The sequence below is a fragment of the Pristiophorus japonicus genome, chromosome 10 (genome assembly GCF_044704955.1).
Source record: "Pristiophorus japonicus isolate sPriJap1 chromosome 10, sPriJap1.hap1, whole genome shotgun sequence".
NCBI classification, from domain to species: Eukaryota; Metazoa; Chordata; class Chondrichthyes; family Pristiophoridae; genus Pristiophorus; species Pristiophorus japonicus.
This window is the reverse complement of record NC_091986.1, coordinates 154670841-154693318: the sequence shown is the minus strand read 5'-3', so window position 1 is coordinate 154693318 and position 22478 is coordinate 154670841. Positions and strand designations below refer to the sequence as shown.

The following is a 22478-nucleotide window of genomic DNA, read 5'->3' as shown; positions in this document are numbered from 1 at the left end:
AAAAGAAATCGACATTTTTGTTTTGCCAGTTTTTTCTACATCTCTTCCTGAAGACATTGCTGAGGTACAGTAACATTGGTGGCATTCTCTCTCCAGTACCATGCCCAAGTGGCAATTATTAATCTGTCAGCCTTAATGGTGAGTGTTGATGGGCTATTCATTCACGGGGAGCATTATAGCCAAGCTCAATCCTGGCCGAACCTCACATCTACACACCACACTTCAGAGTTTGCTGGAGAGCAATTAGGAGTGAAGATCATGGCCTATTTTCCCATCCTTGACCAAAGCTAGTTGTAACAACTTATATTTTAAAAAGCACCTTTAACATAGCAAAAAATCCAAAGGCACTTCACGGTTAATTCTCATTTTGAAGTACTTAACTGATGCCCTAACTCAGATCAGCTAACTCAGCAGTTTGAGGATTGAATCTGGAATCTTCTTGGTCTCAGCTACACATTGGATAAATTTACTGAGCCGTCATTAGATTATTTCAAATGTAGGCATTTAGTGAGCTACAGTGAGATTTAACTGGCAACCTTAAGGTGGACATTGCTAAATCTCCTAACGACCGTCTAACTTATGCGAGGTACGCATGAAAAGATATTCTACATTATTATAGCCTATAGATACAAATTTAACCTTGTACACTGAACAAACATAGGCATGGTTTGGAAAGATGGAAGCGGGTACCCCAGTCTTTGTAATGTCTGATTAATGGTCTTAAAATAAACAGTATACTCATCTGAATTATTTTTCCAGGATGTTTTTCATCATTTTAACATCATAAATGTTACATGGCATAACTCTGACATGAATTATTAGAAAAGGATATTGTTCCACTGACCAATGCCTGCAAGTATTAGTGGACACTTTCTGTTCTGTATGGTTGAGCTTAAAATAAGAGTTAAGACAGAAAAGGGGAGGAGTATAACAAAAAGATAGACTTTTAGGGGATGAAGAACTTAAGAATTATAGATTACCATGCATTATTAATGGGGTAGTTAGTGGGAAATTGAATATATTTAGGGACATAATTAGGCGGACTGCAAAACAACTGCATTCCACAGGTATATAGCTTAATAAAGGAGGTAGGAAATTGATGTAGGGATTGAGAAGTAATACAGGGGATAAGGGTAACAAATAGTTTGAAATTTAAATATACAGCTACAGGTATGATTAAAGATGGGGATTAATATAGGCAAGAGGCAAAGAAATGGATTTGGAGTGCAAAAGTTGATGAAATAAAAGGAAACCTTTCTATAAATATTAGGGAAAATAGGCAACAGAGGAAATGTGAAGGATGTCCTTGATGACTCCCTTGTGTCAGTGTTTCACAAATTAATTTGATAACTGTCCTCGTTGGGATTAGAACTTGAAGAGGAAAAAAACCTGATGCAGAAAGAGGTTGGGAACTCAACATCCAGGGGTATTTAATATTCAGGAAGGATAGACAGAAAGGAAAAGGAGGTGGGGTAGTGTTGTTGGTTAAAGAGGAGATTAACGCAATAGGAAGGAAGGACAGTAGCTTGGATGATGTGGAATCTGTATGGGTAGAGCTGCGGAACACCAAAGGGCAGAAAACGCTAGTGGGAGTTGTGTACAGACCACCAAACAGTAGTGAGGTTGGGGATGGCATCAAACAGAAAATTAGGGATGCGTGCAATAAAGGTACAGCAATTATCATGGGTGATTTAAATCTGCATATAGATTGGGCTAACCAAACTGGTAGCAATACGGTGGAGGAGGATTTCCTGCTTGTATAAGGGATGGTTTTCTCGACCAATACGTCGAGGAACCAACTAGAGGGCTGGCCATCCTAGACTGGGTGTTGTGTAATGAGAGGGGATTAATTAACAATCTTGTGTGAGGCCCCTTGGGGAAGAGTGACCATAATATGGTAGAATTCTTCATTAAGATGGAGAGTGACACAGTTAATTCAGAGACTAGAGTCCTGAATTTAAAGAAGGGTAACTTCGATGGTTTGAGACGTGAATTGGCTAGGATAGACTGGCGAATGATACTTAAAGGGTTGACAGTGGATAGGCAACGGCAGGCATTTAAAGATCACATGGATGAACTTCAATAATTGTACATCCCTGTCTGGCGTAAAAATAAAACGGGGAAGGTGGCTGAACTGTGGCTAATCAGGGAAATTAGGGATAGTGTTAAAACCAAGGCGGAGGCATATAAATTGGCCAGAAAAAGCAGCAAACCTGAGGACTGGGAGAAACTTAGAATTCAGCAAAGGAGGACAAAGGGTTTAATTAGGAGGGGGAAAATAGAGTATGAGAGGAAGCTTGCAGGGAACATAAAAACTGACAGCAAAAGCTTCTATAGATATGTGAAGAGAAAAAGATTAGTGAAGACAAATGTAGGTCCCTTGCAGTCAGAATCAGGTGAATTTATAATGGGGAACAAAGAAATGTCAGACTAATTGAACAAATACTTTGGTTCTGTCTTCACGAAGGAAGATACAAATAACATTCCGGAAATACTAGGGGACCAAGGGTCTAGTCAGAAGGAGGAACTGAAGGAAATCCTTATTAGTCAGGAAATTGTGTTGGGGAAATTGATGGGACTGAAGGTCAATAAATCCCCAGGGCCTGATAGTCTGCATCCAGAGTACTTAAGGAAGTGGCCCTCGAAATAGTGGATGCATTGGTGGTCATTTTCCAACATTCAATAGACTCTGGATCAGTTCCTATGGATTGGAGGGTAGCTAATGTAACCCCACTTTTTTTTAAAAAGGAGGGAGAGAGAAAATGGAATTATAGGCCCCAAGTTTCCACATGATTTGCTCCTGATTTTTAGGAGCAACTGGTGTAGGACGGAGTATCTTAGAAATCGGAATTATCGTCATTTAGTTTGCTCCAGTTCTAGTCAGTTAGAACAGTTTCACTTTGGAACAGAATTTTTTTTTTCAAAAGGGGGCGTGTCCAGCCACTTATGCCTGTTTTCAAAGTTTCATCAGTGAAAACTTACTCCAAACTAACTTAGAATGGAGTAAGTGAAGATTTTTGTACGCTCGAAAAAACCTTGTCTACACTTTAGAAAATCAGGCGTAGGGAATGGTGGGGGGGGGGGGGGGTTTAAAGGGAAGTTTACAAACATTAAACACTTCAGTTTTACAAATAAAGAGCCATCATCAATAATAAATGATAAATACATCAATAAATCAACCAATAAATCAATCAAAAAAAATTAATAAGAAATAATTTTTTTTTAAAAATCAATAAATAAAACATTTTCTACTTACCGACTGCAGCACCGGGAGTCCCCCAACAGCGTGCTGGGATGCCCCCCCCTAGTGTGTCTCTGTCAGTGTCTCTATCTCTCTGTCTGTCTGTGTGTGTCTCTCATTCTCTGTCTGTGTCTGTGTTTCTGACAGCGAGGGGAGGGGGAGGAGGGGGGTAGAGGGAGAGAGGGGGGGGCAGGGTGAGGGGGGGAGAAGGGGATGATGGGGGGGGGGGGGAAGGGGGAGGGAGGCGGAATGGGCCGGGCCCGAGACTTCGGGTAGGGCCCGACCCCAGCACCAGATTTACAGGTAGGTGGCGTTGGGTCGGGTCGGGGGGGTGGTGGGAGGGGGGTCGGTTCGGTTCGGGTCGGGGGGAGGGAGGGAGGGAGAGGGAGGTCAGGTCGGGGGGTGGGAGGTCAGGTCGGATCCAGTCTGGGGGCGGGTGGGGAGCGGGAGTGGGGTCGGTGTCGGGTCCGGGGGCGGGTTGGATCCGATCCGGTCCGGGGTGGGGGGGGGGGCGGAGGAGAGCGGGAGTCAGGTCAGTGTCGGGCCCGGCCCGGAAGCCGGAGTCGGGTCGGGAGGAAGCAGGAGCTGGCCGTGGGAGGAGCCTTATGCACGCAGCCCCAGTGAGGCCATAGGGCTTGGGGCTGCGTGCTTCGGCCCCTCCCACACAGTTTTGGGCGCCTGGAGCTACTGCACATGCGTGCCCAGGGACCTGGCTCCGCCCCCTACAGCTCGTGCTGCGCTGCGCCGAGGGCCAGAGGAACTGCAGGGAGGTGGAGAATCTGGAGGTTTTTTTTAGGCGCACTTTGTGGCGCGAAAAACGGGCGTCCAGGTCGGGACTGTGCCGTTCTAGGCGCGGCTCGAAACTTGGGCCCATAGACTGGTTAGCCTGACATCGGTAATGGGGAAAATGTTGGAATCAGTTATTAAAGATGTAATAGCAGCGCATTTGGAAAGCAGTGACAGGATCGGTCCAAGTCAGCATGGATTTATGAAAGGGAAATCATGCTTGACAAATCTTCTAGAATTTTTTGAGGATGTAACTAGTAGAGTGGACAAGGGAGAACCAGTGGATGTGGTGTATTTGGACTTTCAAAAGGCTTTTGACAAGGTCTCACACAAGAGATTAGTGTGCGAAATTAAAGCACATGGTATTGGGGATAATGTATTGACATTGATGAAGAACTGGTTGGCAGACAGGAAGCAAAGAGTAGGAATAAACGGGTCCTTTTCAGAATGGCATGCAGTGACTAGTGGGGTATCGCAAGGTTCGGTCTTGGGATCCCAGCTATTTACAATGTACATTAATGATTTAGACGAAGGAATTGAATGTAATATTTCCAAGTTTGCAGATGATACTAAGCTGGGTGGCAGTGTGAGCTGTGAGGAGGATGCTAATAGGCTGCAGGGTGACTTGGACAGGTTAGGTGAGTGGGCAAGTGCATGGCAAATGCAGTATAATGTAGATAAATGTGAGGTTATCCACTTTGGTAGCAAAAACAGGAAGGCAGAATATTATCTGAATGGTGACAGATTGGGAAAAGGGGAGGTGCAACGAGACCTGGGTGTCATGGTATATCAGTCATTGAAAGTTGGCATGCAGGTACAGCAGGTGGTGAAGAGGGCAAATGGCATGTTGGCCTTCATAGTGAGAGGATTTGAGTATAGGAGCAGGGAGGTCTTACTGCAGTTGTACAGGGCCTTGGTGAGGCCACACCTTGAATATTGTGTACAGTTTTGGTCTCCTAATCTGAGGAAGGACATTCTTGCTATTGAAGGAGTGCAGCGAAGGTTCACCAGACTGATTCCCGGGATGGCAGGACTGACATATGAAGAAAGACTGGATCGACTAGGCTTATATTCACTGGAATTTAGAAGAATGAGAGGAGGTCTCATAGAAACATATAAAATTCTGATGGGATTGGACAGGTTAGATGCAAGAAGAATGTTCCCGATGTTGGGGAAGTCCAGAACCAGGGGTAAGCCATTTAGGATCGAGATGAGGAGAAACTTCTTCACTCACAGAATTGTGAACCTGTGGAATTCTCTACCGCAGAAAGTTGTTGAGGCCAGTACATTAGATATATTCAAAAGGGAGTTAGATATGGCCCTTATGGCTAAAGGGATCAAAGGGTGTGGAGAGAAAGCAAGAATGGGGTACTGAAGTTGTAAAAATGATCATATTGAATGGTGGTGCAGGCTCGAAGGGCCGAATGGCCTACTCCTGCACCTATTTTCTATGTTTCTATGATAAAGTGCTAAAGGGGATGACATCCTGATGGACATTTTAAGTTAATCACAAGAATTGTACTAAGGGACTGGAGAAAGATGAATGTGGTGCCGTTCTAATGATGGTAGCAAGGTTAGCCTAGGGAAATACAGGCCAGCATGTTTGACATTTGTATTGAGCTTTAAAAAAAAATAGAAAATTTCCTGAAAGAGAATATTGAGGCCTCAAGAAAATATTGACTATGCAGTCATAGCTTTATAGGTGTTGGATCTGTGGCTTTTGGGATATAACTGAATTAGCTGACAAAGGAATTCTGTAGATTTAATAAACCTAGGATCTTGCAAAGCCTTTGACTTAGTACCACATTGGAGATTACTTTAAGGTAGAACAGAACATAATAGGAAAGCTGCTTTTGCAGTAGATTAGTAGCTGAAGCAAAGGATGTAAAATGTAATTAAAGGAGCACCATCGACATAGAAAGAGGGGACTAGCAAGGTAATGTGGGGATTAGTTCTGGGGCTATTAATATAAATTTGGACAAAAGGAAACTCTACAAGTTTGCTGATACAAATTTGGAAAACGTCATGAATAATAAAATAAGGAATTAGTAGACCAGTTGCAGATGGTTCAGGACGGGTTGGAAGTTTGGACCAAATAGTGGGAGATGTTCGTGAAATGCAAAGTCATGAAGCTGGGGGAGGGAACCAATCTAAAGGAAGGTTCGAAAAAGAATCTTTATACAGAAGGTGTTTAAAGTATAGAATTTTACGCTGTTTCTTCTTAAAAGGGAATTAAATAGTTTCTTGAAAAAAATAATGTTAAAGGGTTTGGGGAGTAAGGCAGAGAATGAGATCAGGATAGGTGGTTTATATGAAGAAAAATATCGTCATTGACTTGATAAACCAAATGGACTGTTTCTGGACTATAACATTCTATGATTTGATGAAGCAGTGGGAATACAAAATAAACAGGAACAATGTATAGGAAATGTCACGAGAATACAGGGTTACTCCCCATACCCTTCAAGTAACTAGTTTCTTTTCAAAAAAATTTTGGGGAAAATACCATTAAACCAATGTACAATGGGGATGAAAAAGGCAAACCTGATCTTGGGATGTATAATTCAAGAAATAATGCACATTCCCAGAAAGTAATTAGTTTGTATTGTGTTAGTTTGATCTGCCCCCATCTTGAGGATTATGTATACTTCTGGGCACCGTTCCACATGGGAAATCCTAGCCTTGGAGAAAATGCCAAGAAAGATAAGATCAGAATTACTGTGCATTTGGAGAATAGGAAGTTTAGAGGTTATCTTATTAAGTATTTAATACCTTTACAATAAATTTATCAATTGAATTTCAAAGATGCTCAATATTAACATAAGCTCTTTGGCAATGGGACATGAATTCAAGTTTAAATGAGAAAAGGTGAACACAGACAAGATGCAACTTCTTCATGCAGAAGGTGATTAATATATGGAACAGCGACCCAAGGAAAAAAGAAAGCAAGTCTTGGATTTATATAGCACCTTTCATGACCACTGGATGTCTCAAAGTGTTTTATAGCCAATGAAATACTTTTGGAGTGTAGTCATTGTTGTAATGTAGGAGACAGTGAAAGTGGAGGATGATAGAAATTTCAGGAGTGTGATGAATAAACATTCGACATGACTTGAATGGTATTAAAGATAAAGTGGGCTGAGGTTTCTATCCCCTTTGGGAGATGCCCAAGGGATAGAAATTAACTTTTTCCCCCTCAAGAATCTGTTACCTTTCAAAGCCCTCTGTCGATGAGCACTCAGTCTTCTTGGTCTTGGTAAGCAAAGCAAAGTAGCTGGGTGCAGAGCATGATTTTATAAAATTTGGAGCACCTGGAACCACAATGAGTCCTCTATCCTTCAAACTCCTTCATAAGGCCAAAATACACCACTCTCCATCCCTTCTGCATCAGCTTGATGCAGAAAGCATAAGGAGATCAGCCCCAATATTTAAGGGCTTGTTCTAGCCACGTCCTCACCAGGAAACCAGGTGAATGCTAAACTGCTGCAACATTATACTAGGAATGAGAAATTATAGTTATGAGGAGAGATTTGAGATACTGGGACTATTTCCACTGGAACAGAGAAAGCTAGTAAGCTCAGAGGAGATTTAATAGAGGTTTTTAAAATTGTGAGAGAAAAGAAATTCTGGTTGGAAGTCAGTGATCGAGACTTAGCAATTTAAATTATTATTGCGGGAGAAGTTAGGAGAAATTTCTTTAATGTTAAAGAGTATAAAATGCTTTGCTACTGGAAGAGTTGAGACCGAGACCATTGCATCTTATCAGGGAAGAGTAGACAAACATTTGAAGCGGAGGACGATACAGGTCTATGGGGAGAGAGCAGGGCAGTGGGATTATTTTGGATTACTCTGGAAAAGAACAGGGCTAGACAAGATGGGCCAAATGGCAGCCCTCAGTGTTGCCCACTTTTCTGGTTCTGATCAAATTAAGATGACCGCAGTACTGACCTTGATCTGAATACCTATGAAGAAATATCAGAAATTATCTTTTTGAAATGTAACTAGACCGATCTCCAATTTGAGAGACTTTTGGTATGTGCACATGGAAGAATGATCTAGTGTGGTTAGGGGGTTTGGGACAGTCTACTGGCACAGACAAATTGGGGATGTAGTGAGGAGGATGTAATCCGATTCCATCAACTAGGAATACTGTTATAGCACTGACAATGCAGACCGGTCCTACTGACCAAATAACAAGCACACTCACTATAATGTGTTAGACTTGATGAGCTTCATGAGCCTAGCAACAAACCTGATTTAGACAGCACAAGAAAGATCATGTAGAGGTTTACCCCCAAAAAAGCCCTTAAATTCAAATAAAGAGGGAAAATGTTCAAAACAGCAGTTCTGTCAGCATCTGTAAAGAGGAAAGCCAGGTTATTCTCTGTCTTTCCTCTTTACAGATGCTGACGGACAACCCGTATATTTTCATTTTCTAACATTTGCCATTTTTCCTTTTTATCAAGTCCTGTAATTGTTAGGTTAATCATTTATGTCAGCGATGTTCAATACGTTAGCCGTTAGCCGCTAGCCGCATGTAGTTGCTTGGGAATCCAGATAGGGCTAATTGCATTTTTGATTAGTAAATTTAAAAACTGAGTAAAAGACATTGTTGTTGGGCATGTGATCTCAATACTCATGTTTGCAAAGCATGTGTACTTTAATCTTTTTGTGTGTTTATTGGTAAAATGGTAAGACGAAAAGCAAAGGGTGCGAGTCTTTTTTGATCACTGTGTGCGTATTGTTTATCTGTTAAAATGGTGTGTAACATGGGTGAAAATGCTGTAATTCAACATCATGGAAACACCAACAACATTGTATGGAGTGATGAGCTGTCATCGTGGTCAGCTCAACCAATTGCAACAACCGCTGAAAGCTGGAAGAAGAAAGCAAGCCCAGCCAATAACAAGCAGCTCAAACAGGACACATCATGGCAAAGGACACAGCAGCCAGCTGTGTTCTGAATGGAGAGTGGGGGCGGGTCTTGTCATATGTTGTTGAGAGTCAATATTCTCAGCCATCGCTGTTGAAGTAAAAATATTGCTTGCAACTGCTGGACAAAAGCCTTGAAGCTGCACTAAGATATGCTGTCTTCCACCCTATCACGGGCTTTCCCTTTTGTTCTTTCTTCCCCCTTCCCCTTTCAGTGCTTAAGAATGTGCTCTTTTCGAACATTTGGCAGTTCTGACAAAGAGTCATCAACCCGAAACGTTAACTCTTTCTCTCCACAGATGCTGCCTGACCTGCTGACATTTCCAGCATTCTCTCTTTTTTTTTTCCAGATTCCAGCATCCGCAGTATTTAGCTTTTGTAGTAAGATATGCTGCGTCTGATTAAATTCATGCCAGAATTCCAAATTTGAGTGAAAGAGAAAGACTGCAAAGTTTAGCATTGAATGGTGGTAGATATTAAGCAAACATACACATGAAGTACATTTGCCTGTATTGGGTGTAAGGCGGTTTCCACTAAAATTAGTGCATGAGGCTAAAATGGTTTTGCCATAGACTCTGGCTAATTAACAATTTCTACTGGACACCACCGATCTACGTAAAGATAGATGATCCAGAGCTGAGGAGATTATAGATTTGTATGTTAGATCAAGTTGTAAATAGGATTATTAAATAAATGTGTATACCCGCTAAACTTTAATCTACTGTTAAAACTAGAGCATGTTTTAATGTGAGTGAGAAGGAATAAGTAAACGAAAGAAGGACTTTCACATCACCAGACATCTCAAAGCACTTTACAGCCAATGAAGTACTTCTGGGGGTCGTCATTAGTTTCTGATTTAATTAGTGATAATGTAATATCATCATAAATCTGTTTGTCCCTTTCTTTCTCCTGTGTACATTTCTTTCTTGGAAACCTGCTCCAATGTTCTGACAGTGTTGCTTTATATCCACCTTTTAAGAGCACAAATAGCACTTGGGTGATTTGTCCACTTCACACCAAAGCAGTTGAGAAAGCCAGTCATGCATCTTGCCCCTCTGTGTACAGTGTGCTACAGCCAGCCTCTGGAACAAATACCAATCACTGATTTTTAATATACCTTTAGAGATTCCTTGTTTACACATTTTTAGTGATTAAATGCCAAAATATGAATTCTGTAATTTGATGAACTGATTTTTCTTTTGTCTGATGCAGCTTATTAGAAGATAGAGTAACAAGACTTCATGGTCAGTTACAAAGGCAACAGCAGCGGTTCCTTTCATCACCAGGGCCAGCATCATTGGATAATAAAGTACTGGATGATTTGTATGAGGATATTCATTGGCTACTTTTAGTCACAGGTATGTATGTTCACTACTAAATATATTGATTAGGTAATGTTTTTAATGGATATTTATATTTTTCTTTATTGAAAAGAAGGCTGCGTACAATAAAGGAGTTGACTTGGCAAGTTTTTCAAAAAGGCGATAACTATATTTACTAACCACCAAACAAGCCAATTTTCTTTTAAGCTCTGGTATCTTCAGGACTGTCCTTAGAAATTATTCTTTCAGACTAAGTGTGCTGACATAAAAGTGTACTGTAGAGTTACCAAAAAGTCAAAATGGGTGTTTACTCAAATAGAGAGCCCATTTTACCTAACCTAAGGAAGAATGCTCATTAGAGATCAAAAGTAGCTGTGATGTGAGATGGCTAACTCCTATAAGCATTTCAAGAAGACAAATTATTTCAAGAAGGAATGTACACAGAACATTTCAGATTGTAAAAAGCATTGCTATGTATGAATTTAGAGTGTTAGCGTGAATATCTAAAATTTTGCAGGCAGGAAATTAGTGCTCTTTTAACAAAAGTACTGTTTTTAGCTTGGGGGAATCCTGACATGAAAAACAATGCATATGGAGGGGCAAGTCTGCATTAAACTGTATTCCTTAGTTGTATGATCTTTTCTCTGGCTGTTTATGAAATATTTTGTTATATGAAGAAATTCAGTTTGATGTATGTACATTGTAGCTTGTTGATATAATATGAAATTAATCTTAAGAGTTCTAAACAGTACTTGTAACCTGGTGTCTTTATGTTGATGTTGCTAGGCTACCTCTTAGCTGATGATACTCAGGGAGAGACTCCTCTCATACCTCCAGAGATAATGGAATATTCCATTAAGCATGCAACTGAAGTTGACATTAACACAACACTTCAGATTCTGGGTTCCCCAGGGGAAAAAGCCTCCTCAATCCCAGGATGTAACAGAACAGATTCTGTGATTAGGTAAGTGTTTATCTTAAGTGATATGATTGGAAGAAAAATTGCTACACGTAGTAGCTTTTATTCAAAATCTTTCTAAAGGTAGTTGTAATCACTAAAAAAAAATTAAAAAGTAATATCTTGTTCCACCAGAAGCCATAGAGCTTATTGATAGTATTAAGTTTTAGGTTAACTTTTAAAGTCCAGTCCAATCAAATGATTAGCTCTTGTTAGCTCCTTTTATTTTAAGCACCATGAATAAGCACTTCACAATTCGTTTAAGTGTTACAAATGGCAAGTGCGTAACATTTAATAACTACTCAGTAATACAGGTAGAACGTCCGAAATTCTAAAAACCGTAATTGTCTGAAAACCGGACATTGTGCAGATTGCAAGAGTCGTTGGCCAGAATCCAGAAATATTTCCCAAAACTGGACCTTGAAGCTGTAGTTACCTTTCTCCAAGTAAGAATCAAAAAAAATGCGCGGCCCGGATGTTACGCTCCAAAATTCGGAAATTCTCGAAAGTCTGCCTAAGGGTTTCCAGATTCGGGACGTCCGATTGTCTCTGAAATCCGGAAATACACCAAAATCGTCCACAAGGTTTCTGGATTTGGGCCGTCGGCTTTTCGGCTCCAAAATTTGGAAATTCACGAAAATCAGCCCACGGGTTTCTGGATTCGGGACGTCAAATTTCTTCTCTGAATGACCTTGGTCCCGAGGTTTCCGGTTTTGGGACGTTATACCTGTAGTGCTGTGGATTGATTAACTGGCATGCTCTCTTTTGAAACAAAAAACTCTCTTTTTGCAACAAAACAAAGTCCAGTTGAATGCTTATTTAAAAAATTGTAGGTTTTTACATTTAATGTAAATGTCTTAAATGTTTATATCTTATTTCTTTGGATGTTGGCTACTATATTAGAAGAAACATAGAAAATAGGAGCAGTACAGGCCATTCGGTCCTTCGAGCCTGCACCACCATTCAATATGATCGTGGCTGATCCTCTATCTTAACACCATATTCCCGCTTTTTCCCCATTTCCCTTGTTGCTTTTTGTTTCCAGAAATCTATCTATCTCCCTCTTAAATATATTCAGTGACTTGGCCTCCACAGCCTTCTGTGGTAGAGAATTCCACAGGTTCACCACCCTCTGAGTGAAACAATTTCTTCTTATCTCGGTCCTAAATTTCAATGAGATTACCTCTCATTCTTCTAAACTCTAGTGACTACAGGCCTAGTTGACCCAATCTCTCCTCATACGACAATCCTGCCATCCCAGGAATCAATTTAGTAAACCTTTGCTGCACTCCCTCTATGGGAAGTCTATCCTTTCTTGGGTAAGGAGACCAAAACTGCACACACTACTGCAGGTGTGGTCACACCAAGGCCCTGTATAACTGTAGTAAGACATCCTTGCTCCTGTACTCAAATCCTCTTGCAATGAAGGCCAACATACCATTTGCCTTCCTAACTGCTTGCTGCACCTGCATGTTTGCTTTCAATGACTGGTGTACAAGGACACCAGGTCCCTCTGTACATTGACACTTCCCAAGCCATCGCCATTTAAATAATACTTTGTCCTTATGTTTTTCCTACCAAAGTGGATAACCTCACATTTATCCACGTTATACTGCATCTGCCATATGTTTGCCTACTCACTCAACCTATCTAAATCGTCTTGCAGCATTTTTGCATCCTCCTCACAACTCACAATCCCATCTAGTTTTGTGTTGTCAGCAAAGTAAATTTCTAAATTATGAATGCAACAGATTTTGTTTTTAAATTTGATTTTACGTAATTTTCCTTTTTTCAGTTCACGTGGTTATTGTGGTTGGAACTTTTAAACTTGGGGGCTTCAATGACCAAGGACTCCAGGGAACCAATGGTCTATAGAGAATGAGGAACTTAAAGAAATCTGTATAAGTAAAAAAAATAGTACTGGAGAAATTGTACTGGACATAGCACATAGTAAAGACATAGTACTGGAGCGCCACACCCCGCCGGTAGCACACCGGGCTGCCGCGCAACGGGTGATATAATCGCCGTGTGCAGCGACCCCTTTCTACCCTGCGGCGGAAGTTGGCCAGCGCCCTGTGAGGCTGCCCCGTGCGGTGTTAGCGCCAGCCTCACGGGTTTCGAAGCGGGCCGACATATGTTCGCAAGGCGGGAGTTAAAGGGGAGCTGAGGAGCGCCATGTGGCCAAACAATTTGGATGTTTGACTGACTCAAACAGCCCATCTTCGGCCTTCGTTGCGTGATCCGGCCCACCATTGTGCAGCCCGGCACTCTGTTTGGGTGCCGCCCTGGTGGCCCAGTAGTGTGCACGGCGGCCCTCCCCTTTAACGGAAGGGGAGGATCTTTGAAATGTGTCAGCACTACGCGGAGCAGCCAGGTAGCGTTGGCGAACGTGCTTGAGTAGCGCCTCTGAACCCGCCCCAACAGGAAGTGGAGCACACGACATTGCGCTGCACTTCCTGTGAGGGGCAGTAACTGCAATTTTGCAGTCGGGCGGGACTTCCGCACCAGGCGCAGGAAGTCCTCCCCCCACTCAGTTACTGCGGCATTGGGGAATTTTTGTGGGACAGTCCATTTTGAGATTCTACCCACTATACGGATTCAGTTCTTAAATGTCCCATATTATGTGGTGCTGAGCAATGCAGACCTGAATGGTTTCGAGTTTGATCCTTCGATTTTGTTAAGCTCGCTGATCTTAACCAGCACAATGGCAGGGCATTATCTTCGGCTCCGGTGAGGGGAAAAATCAGCCACGGTTCTCATTTTTGGTTACTAAGTGTAGGGTGAAAAAAGAATTACTCTACATGTGCCTGCTGATACTTGAATAGCACCTGGGCAAGGTATCGAGAGGAAACATGCTTGTTGAACAGTGGACAGAGCAAATGTTTCAAGGACACCCTCAAAGCCTCCTTGATAAAGTGCAACACCCCACCGGCACCAGGGAATTCCTGGCCCAAGACCGCCCTAAGTGGAGGAAGAGCATCCGGGAGGGCACTGAGCACCTCGAGTCTCGTCGCCGAGAACATGCAGAAATTAAGCGCAGACAGGGGAAGAAACGTGCGGCAAACCAGACTCTCCACCCACAATTGCCTTCAACCAATGTCTGTGACAGAGACTGTGATTCCCGTATTGGACTGTAGAGTCACCTGAGAACTCACTTTGAGTGGAAGCAAGTCTTCCTCGATTTCGAGGGGCTGGCTATGATAATATGATGAACAGTACTTCAACATTTCACTATCTTTAGGAGAAATGGCGATTTCATTTTTTTAAATGGTTCCAAAATGCACATGTATTAAAGTCTATCTTTAAAAAAATTTGCATTTCTTTAAAACTGTAGGTAAATCTGAAATGAGCTGTGAACTAACACTTATTCATAATGATCTGAAATACCTTTTTACAGGTTATTAGCTGCTGTCCTCAGAGCTTCAGAAGTTGAGTCTCGAGCCACGAGGGCAAACTTGACAGAACTGCTCAGTCCACAAATGGGAAAAGATATTATGTGGTTTCTGAAACGATGGGCAAAGACCTACCTTTTAGTAGATGAAAAACTTTATGACCAGGTCAGAAATCAGGTGTTTCCTGTTTGTTCAATATTGAATGCATTTGTAGATTTACAAACTGTTGTTTCTTATCAGTTTTGTGGATTTTCCTTCAGATTTGGTCCACAGATGTACAAGTATGTTTACTTGAATATTGTAAATTCTTGTGCTGTGGCATGTGCCAGTTCCTCCTCGTATCTGGATGAGTGTTGCATCTGGTGGGTCATTGCATCCCTTTGTTGATGACTTTAAGCTTTAATGTAGACTCTAGAGGAATAGTGGAATAGTGCCCTATTTTCACTTTTGTGTTCAGTACCAATATACATCAGCCCCAATATTGCCATTTTTTCCATAATGGAAAACAATCCACGTTCAGATCAGCCTGTTTAATTTGATTATTCAGTTCAAAATTGAATGTAATGATTTTTATCAAAGAAATGCTTGTGTGCAGTCCAGATGGGGGCAAATCTGTGTAATAGATAAAGTCGATTTCAAGAATGTTTAAAGAATTCTTTAACTATCCTTCACATGTATTTCCAACAAAAATTATGCTTTTGGGTCATTGTTTAGTCTGAAGCACTTTTATTTCTGTTGTACAATGTCTGAATCACAACTTCTAAAGGTGCCTTGGTCAGTGTGGGTATCTTCTCTTGGAAATAATGACTACATCCATAACCTATTAAAATTGTTCGTATAGTTAGCAAGACTTTGAATTTCCTGATCAGTCACCAGGTCTACAGCACAGAAAGAGGCATTCGGCCCAACTGGTTTATGCTGACGCTTAGGCTTCACACGACCCCCCTCCCACCCCTCACCATGTAACTCTATCAGCATAACCCTCTATTCTTTTCTCCCTCGTGCTTATCTAGATTCCCTTTAAATGCATCTATGCTATTTGCCTCAACTACTCCTTGTGGTAACGGGTTCCATATTTTTACCACTGTGTAAAGAAGTTTCTCCTGAATTCCCTATTGGATATAATAGTGACTATCTTAAATTTATGGCCCCTAGTTTTTGAATCCCTTATAAGTAGAAACATCATCTCTGTCTATCCCATTGAACCACTTCATCATTTTAAAGACCTATCAGGTCACCACTCTGCCTTCTCTTTAAAAAAAAAAGTGGCCCATTCTGTTCAGTCTTTCATGATAGTTTGAATCTCTCAGTTCTGGTATCATCCTTGTACAAAAAAGATTTATATTCTCCAATGCCTCTATATCCTTTTTATAATATGGAGACCAGAACTGTGCACAGTTTTGGGACTTGTTTTCATATTAACAATGCTGTATTTGGTCAACTGCTAAATAGTCATTGGAACCTATCCACATAGCTTTTTTTCTCTCTTGTTAAATGATTTCATACTCTGCAGTTTGGTTTGCCTGTTTGACCAACATTTTCAGTTTCCTATATTACTAGTCAAGTTGCACAATACTGTGAAATTTTGTCTCGTGTTTTGCCCCTTATTTATGATGGGTTAAAATAAGTGACTAAGGAAAACATGTTAAAGGAATCTTTTTCTGGTGCTTTATTCATGTCTCCTGATTCATTTAGAAGAAAATAAGACATCGCTACAATGAATCTGGGGAAGAACAAAATAGTGGTGGTCAGAATATGTAAGGTGAAAGTGTCAGCTTGGCTTAGTTGGTAGAGCTGACCTCAAACCTATAGACTCTTGCGATAATTTAGGCTGACATTTCAGTTCATTATTGAAGAGGTGCTACATTGCTGGAGGTGCTCTCCTTTGGGTTATACGTTAAACTGAATTTCTATCTACCTGCTCAGATAGAAGTAAAAAGATCCCATGACAATATTCAGAGGAGCAATAGGTTTTCCTAGTGTCCTGGCCAACTTGTAAAACAGCCCCGCCAAAAATAAATTATTTGGTCCTCCATTTATTTGCTATTTGTAGGAACTTGCTATGCACAAATTGGCTGCCACATAACAATAGTGGTTGCATTTCAAAAGTAGTCCATTTTCGCAAAGTGCATTGAGATCCCAAAGCTGTGATAATGTGCTATATAAATGCAAATTTCTTAATTCTTTCATAATCATGAGAAAGAGTGTTAGAACAATGGAAGTGTGAAAATACTCAATAAAAATGGAAAATTTTAGTTTGGTTTAAAAAAAATCAATGGATTTGAAAGGCAACAAAATTATTGAGGAAACAAAGCTAAGTTGAAAGATTTACTTGTACTTTCCTAAGAACACCAAGATTTTGGTGCACTGCCCATTATTGGAGAACTTTTTCAAAGTTCCCTTTTAGCCCAACGTGCTGAATGGCCTCAATACTAACTTTTTTTGAACACGTCTTTTTCCTTATAGATAAGTTTACCTTTAAGTACAGCATTTGGTGCAGACACCGAAGGTGCTCAGTGGATTGTTGGGTACCTTTTAGAAAAAGTTATCAGTAATCTTTCGGTATGGATTGCAGAACAGGACCTGGCAAATGATACAGTTCAACTCCTTGTAACGCTAGTAGAGAGGAGAGAGCGGTGAGTACTTGGTGCAGTGGATAATAACATAATAGAACAAAGCCCATCAGTCACCACAACTTAACAGTCAACTCTCAATAGTAGCTGATTTGTCTCAAACCAAATGTTCTACTTGAGACACATTTTGCCTCTTGTGTATTCATGTTGCCACAGTGACCAGTAGAAACCAGTCCTTCAACTTTTGATTGGTATTTAAAGGAATAAAAAACATTGAAATTGTGGAATAAGAGACAGCCCATTTGGCCCTTTTTGCCTGCATTGAATTTAAATCTCTTGAGGGATGATTATATGCTGACCCATTTTCCTGCTTTCTCCCATTCTCTTTCATATTCTTTAAGTAATTATTAAGTACCCTTTTGTGTACAATAATTGATTTAGCACTAATCAACACTGTGACAGAGCATTCCATGTTCTGATGACCACACAAAAAAAGATTCTTCATCCCATTTGTGTATCTAATGCATAGCTTGAGTACATGGCCCCTTTGTCTTTGGATTTACCAATGGAAATAATCAGTTTTTACACAATCTTCCATTTTATCATTTAATCATTTCGAACACCTATAAAATCCACATCCATATTCTCAATTTGAAAGATTACTGTCCCACAGTGGCTTTCCTCGTAAATCAAACCCCTCATCCTGCGTTGCACTTCCTTCAAGACAATTATACCCCCTGCATTGAGGAGCCCTAAACTGCACACGTGATCTCTCTCCTTTCATAATCAGTCCTGTGTGATGTAAACTCCAGAATTATATTTATTTCCTAATGTGTGTATAGAAACATATGCTGCAATTATTTTCCGTAAAATTCTTGCCTCTTTTTTGTTTCTATTTGTATGGTATGCTCCAGCACAAGGATCTATAATGACTTCTTAAATTGTTTCTCCAAAAGATTATTTACCCACACATTGCCTCACTGAAATGACTTGTGTGCTGAGGGAGAAGTTTGTTGAAAAGAGATGATATATTTCAGTGCTTAGCCTCAAACAGGTGGCCAGCGCTGTGTAATAAGATATTTTTTGAGAAAATGGGGTTGCATTTTTGACACATCCATGCAGCTATTTGAAGTGTTATCTGTATTGCTTGAACATTTAACTTGGAGCTAGGAGTAATACATTAAGTAGCTCATTGACTATTGACTGAAATGTTCTAAACTGTTATGTCTATAAAAGTTCAAAAGTGTGCATAACCCAACGATTTTCTAAAATTGTAATTGAATGTTCAAAAGAATTGTAACTTTAAACCCATGTTAAAAATACATTTTTGAAAGCAAAGACCATTTCACCAGGCATTGCAGTTTTTTTGTAACCACTTAAAATCATGCAATAAAATATAGAAATCATTTTTTTAAGGAAGTATTTTGTTTTAGATTTTAATGTCAATTGTAAAGTTAATTGCAAGGTCATAAATGCATTCAGATAACTTTATTCTCTTACTCTTTGTACATATTTTATAAGTAGTGTTAATTGATAACTATTTCCTTTTAGGGCCAATTTAGTAATAAAATGTGAAAGCTGGTGGAATTTGGCAAAACAGTATGCAAGTCGAAGTCCACCATTGAACTACCTTCCTAGTAGTGTACAGCGAACATTGATGAAAGCCCTGGTTTTGGCAGGGTTTGCTCATGTGGATACAGAAACAAAACAACAGTATTGGACAGAGGTGAGAATTTGTAAATGGGTTTAAATTAATATTTTAGTCAAAGTTTTATTAGGGATTTCTAGCATCTCTAAGGCAAGTATTATTTAATGTAATTAATTACATGTCTGTGGAAGAGAATGATATAGACCAAGAAGGTTACAGGTTAAATCGCTGATCTCAACTAAGTTAGCTGATTTCTGCTATAATTCACTTACCACTCCCATATCAAGAGCCCCCTACTGGAACATGTGTGAATGTCAATCAAGGCTAGATCAAGCTGAGCTATGATATCCTCCATAGTCCAATAGGCTGCTGACACTGACACCCTAAAATTCAAGGGTTGAGGAGGGTGTAAGTCAGCAACTATGACTGTGGGGTCAGGAATTTCTTACTGGCTCAATGTACATTGGAATTCCGTTGAAAGCGCCCATGCTCCCAGCAATGTTCCCTTCAATTTTTTTGGGGTGCACGGCCCCTTTAAGGGCCCATTCGAAATACCGCGCATGCTCGTTTTTTCCCACCGAAAAGCCAGTGAGCTGGCTGCGCGAGAGGTCCAGAACGACGAGCGGCCCCACAACTTAAAGGAAATCTTCAAATCACAGATAGATAGATTTTTAACCAATAAGGGAATTAAGAGTTATGGGGAGCGGGCGGGTAAGTGGAGCCGAGTCCACGGCCAGATCAGCCATGATCTTGTTGAGTGGCGGAGCAGGCTCGAGGAGCTAGATGGCCTACTCCTGTTCCTAATTCTTATGTTAAACATTGTCTACCAATAGCAGCCACATGGAAATAATGGTGGTTTGGACAGGGTGATGTCACTTACCCTAAATTCAGTTACTTCTGCCTTCACATCCATCCTTGAGAAACGTGCACAACTTTTTAAAAGGCGTAGTTTTCCAGGACCTGTTTATCAAGGTGGATGTACTTGATTAGAGATACCTTGCTCAGCTGAGATTTTCTTGTTCGAGACTTTTGGCCATATCTTGGGGTTCACTGCAGGTATTGCAATTTTTTAAACTCATATAAAATGTAGGAGAAGATTTTTTGAGTATCTTACTGGAGAGCATTCTATTTCAAAGCCATTACTGAGCTAAGATCTGAGGGATGCACAACAGGAATCCATATACTGGTGGAAGAGGAGGAGCAGGAAACTGGGAGGAAAGCCAGATTAATCAGACAGCATCAGAGGAGAGCCACACCTTCTCAACACAACCCATCCAGCAGGATGTATGGACCAGGCACCATTACCGAGATCTTTCTCAGAAGCTCTGTCTCAGGAGGCTGCATTTCAGTCATGAAACTTTGAAGGAACTCTACATTGCTGCAGCCATATCCGAATCCAAGGCCCACCACAGCAGGCATAGCTCTGAGTGTCGGAGGAGGTGAGCACAGGTTTCAATTTTTATGCCACTGGCCGATTCCATAAAGCTGCAGTGTCTTTTGCCAGATCAGCCAATTTGCTGTGCAGTCTTCTATAAGGCAAGTTACTGATGCCCTCTTTGCCAGGACATCTCAATTCATACAATTTGACAGTGATCCCACACAGATGACTGAGAGGGCCATCAAATGTTTCTGGATTTCTAGATTCCCCAGCGTTGTAGAGACTGTTGATTGCATCCATGTGGCATTGCATGTCCCAATGGTAAACCTCATTGATATGAACCACAAAGGCTTCCATTTCATTCCCTATATGTACAGCTCATTTGCAAAGACAGGCACAGCTTCTTGCATGTGAATTCACAATATGCTGGGAGCTGTCATGGTCAATGTTCCCTTTAAGCTGCGTGGCTGTGCAGTACTCTGGAGTTTCTGCATAGCCGGCTCACCGGCTTTTAAATGGGAAAAACTGCGCATGCGCGGTATTTTGATTGGGCCGTGCAGCTCGCACGTAAAAAAAATTAAAAGGAACATTGGTCATGGTGGTTTAATACTTTCAGTCTAGTGTCTCAGCTATATCGCAACAGCGAGGTAAGGGACAGGATGTCTGCTGGGTTATGAGGGATACCCACTCCTCCCACAGCTCTTGACGTTTCTTTGTAAGACCATCAATGCTGCAGAGGAGTACTGTAGGAGTGCTTGAGAAGACACCTCAAGTCGCTGGAGAAATACCACCAACGATGTCTCCGCAAGATCCTACAAATCCCCTGGGAGGACAGACACACTAATGTTAGCGTCCTCGACCAGACCAACATCCCCAGCATTGAAGCACTGACCATACTTGATCAGCTCCGCTGGGCGGGCCACATTGTTCGTATGCCAGACATGAGTCTCCCAAAGCAAGCGCTCTACTCGGAACTCCTTCATGGCAAGCGAACCAAAGGTGGGCAGAGGAAACGTTACAAGGACACCCTCAAAGCCTCCTTGATAAAGTGCAACATCCCCGCTGACACCTGGGAGTCCCTGGGCAAAGACCGCCCTAAGTGGAGAAACTGCATCCTGGAGCACCTCGAGTCTCATCGGCGAGAACATGCAGAAATCAAGTGCAGGCAGCGGAAAGAGCATGTGGCAAACCAGTCCCACCCACCCTTTCCCCAATGATTGTCTGTCCCACCTGTGACAGGGACTGTGGTGTTCTCGTATTGGACTGTTCAGCCACCTAAGGACTCATTTTTAGAGTGGAAGCAAGTCTTCCTCAATTTCGAGGGACTGCCTATGATCATAAAGATGAGAGGAGTGCTACAATGAAGCACATATTAAGACAAAGATGAGAATAGAGCAAGCCAGTTAGATGCTCAAAAGAAGGTTCTGGGGTATGCACCATCTTGTGAATTGTGATAGCATGTTGTGTGATCCACAATTTTGCAACTAGGAGTGGATTGATGATGGGTGTCCCAGAGGATGACCAAGCTTGATAGTGACACTGCTAATGCTGACATCCTGATCCAGGTAGAATAGGAAGCGGGTGCAGTGCCAACAGCTGTTAGACGCCTGTGAGCCAGACATATTTGGCACACCTTCACAGATGAATGGAGTATTATTAGGAATTTTCAGCCCATCGAAGTTCTCCCCCCTTCCACCAAGCTCTCTCTGATTTAAGTAAATTCTTTGCCCGTCCTATCTTAATCTTGAGCCTCAACATCAGCACATTCGTTACCTGTTCTCTGTTGTCATGCAAGGACTGCTTGGTGTTTGGTTCTCTTGTATCACATATTCCAGTTATTTATGACCACTACTTACAAAAAACATTATTTGGTTCTGTCATTTCACATCTCTTGTGACGATGTGAGCTTTTCTCTGCTCTGTTCTAACTATTCTGAAGTCTAGGTTCAGACAACTGCTGCAAAAAATTATTAACTTCTTGGGATGAAGATGACCCTTCAGTCAGCACCTCTAATCCTGGGCTGGACATGGGAGAGGCAAGCTCTTTGTCTGGGCTCCTTAGATGGAGTGCTCCTTTGTCGTGCTGCTGTGAGGGGAAATAGCATCTGAGGCATAAACACCAACATCTCTGTTTGTACCAGGAGCAAGATTCTAGTTACCAGAGATCATTGGGAGAATGGACTTCACTGAATCTGAAAGATCCTTGAATCCCTGAGAAAGTGTCAACTGAATATCCTTTAGTTCCTCCA

General features: G+C 41.3%; 1 protein-coding gene across 1 annotated transcript in view; it reads left to right on the top strand.

Annotated features, from left to right (window-relative positions):
• The window catches only part of xpo4 (exportin 4), a 192014-nt gene that overhangs the window by 145794 nt on the left and 23742 nt on the right, over positions 1 to 22478 (top strand). The window contains 5 exon segments of the mRNA XM_070892196.1: positions 10172 to 10317; positions 11068 to 11245; positions 14637 to 14796; positions 17098 to 17267; positions 18756 to 18930. Of these exon segments, the coding sequence (XP_070748297.1) occupies positions 10172 to 10317; positions 11068 to 11245; positions 14637 to 14796; positions 17098 to 17267; positions 18756 to 18930 (829 nt within the window).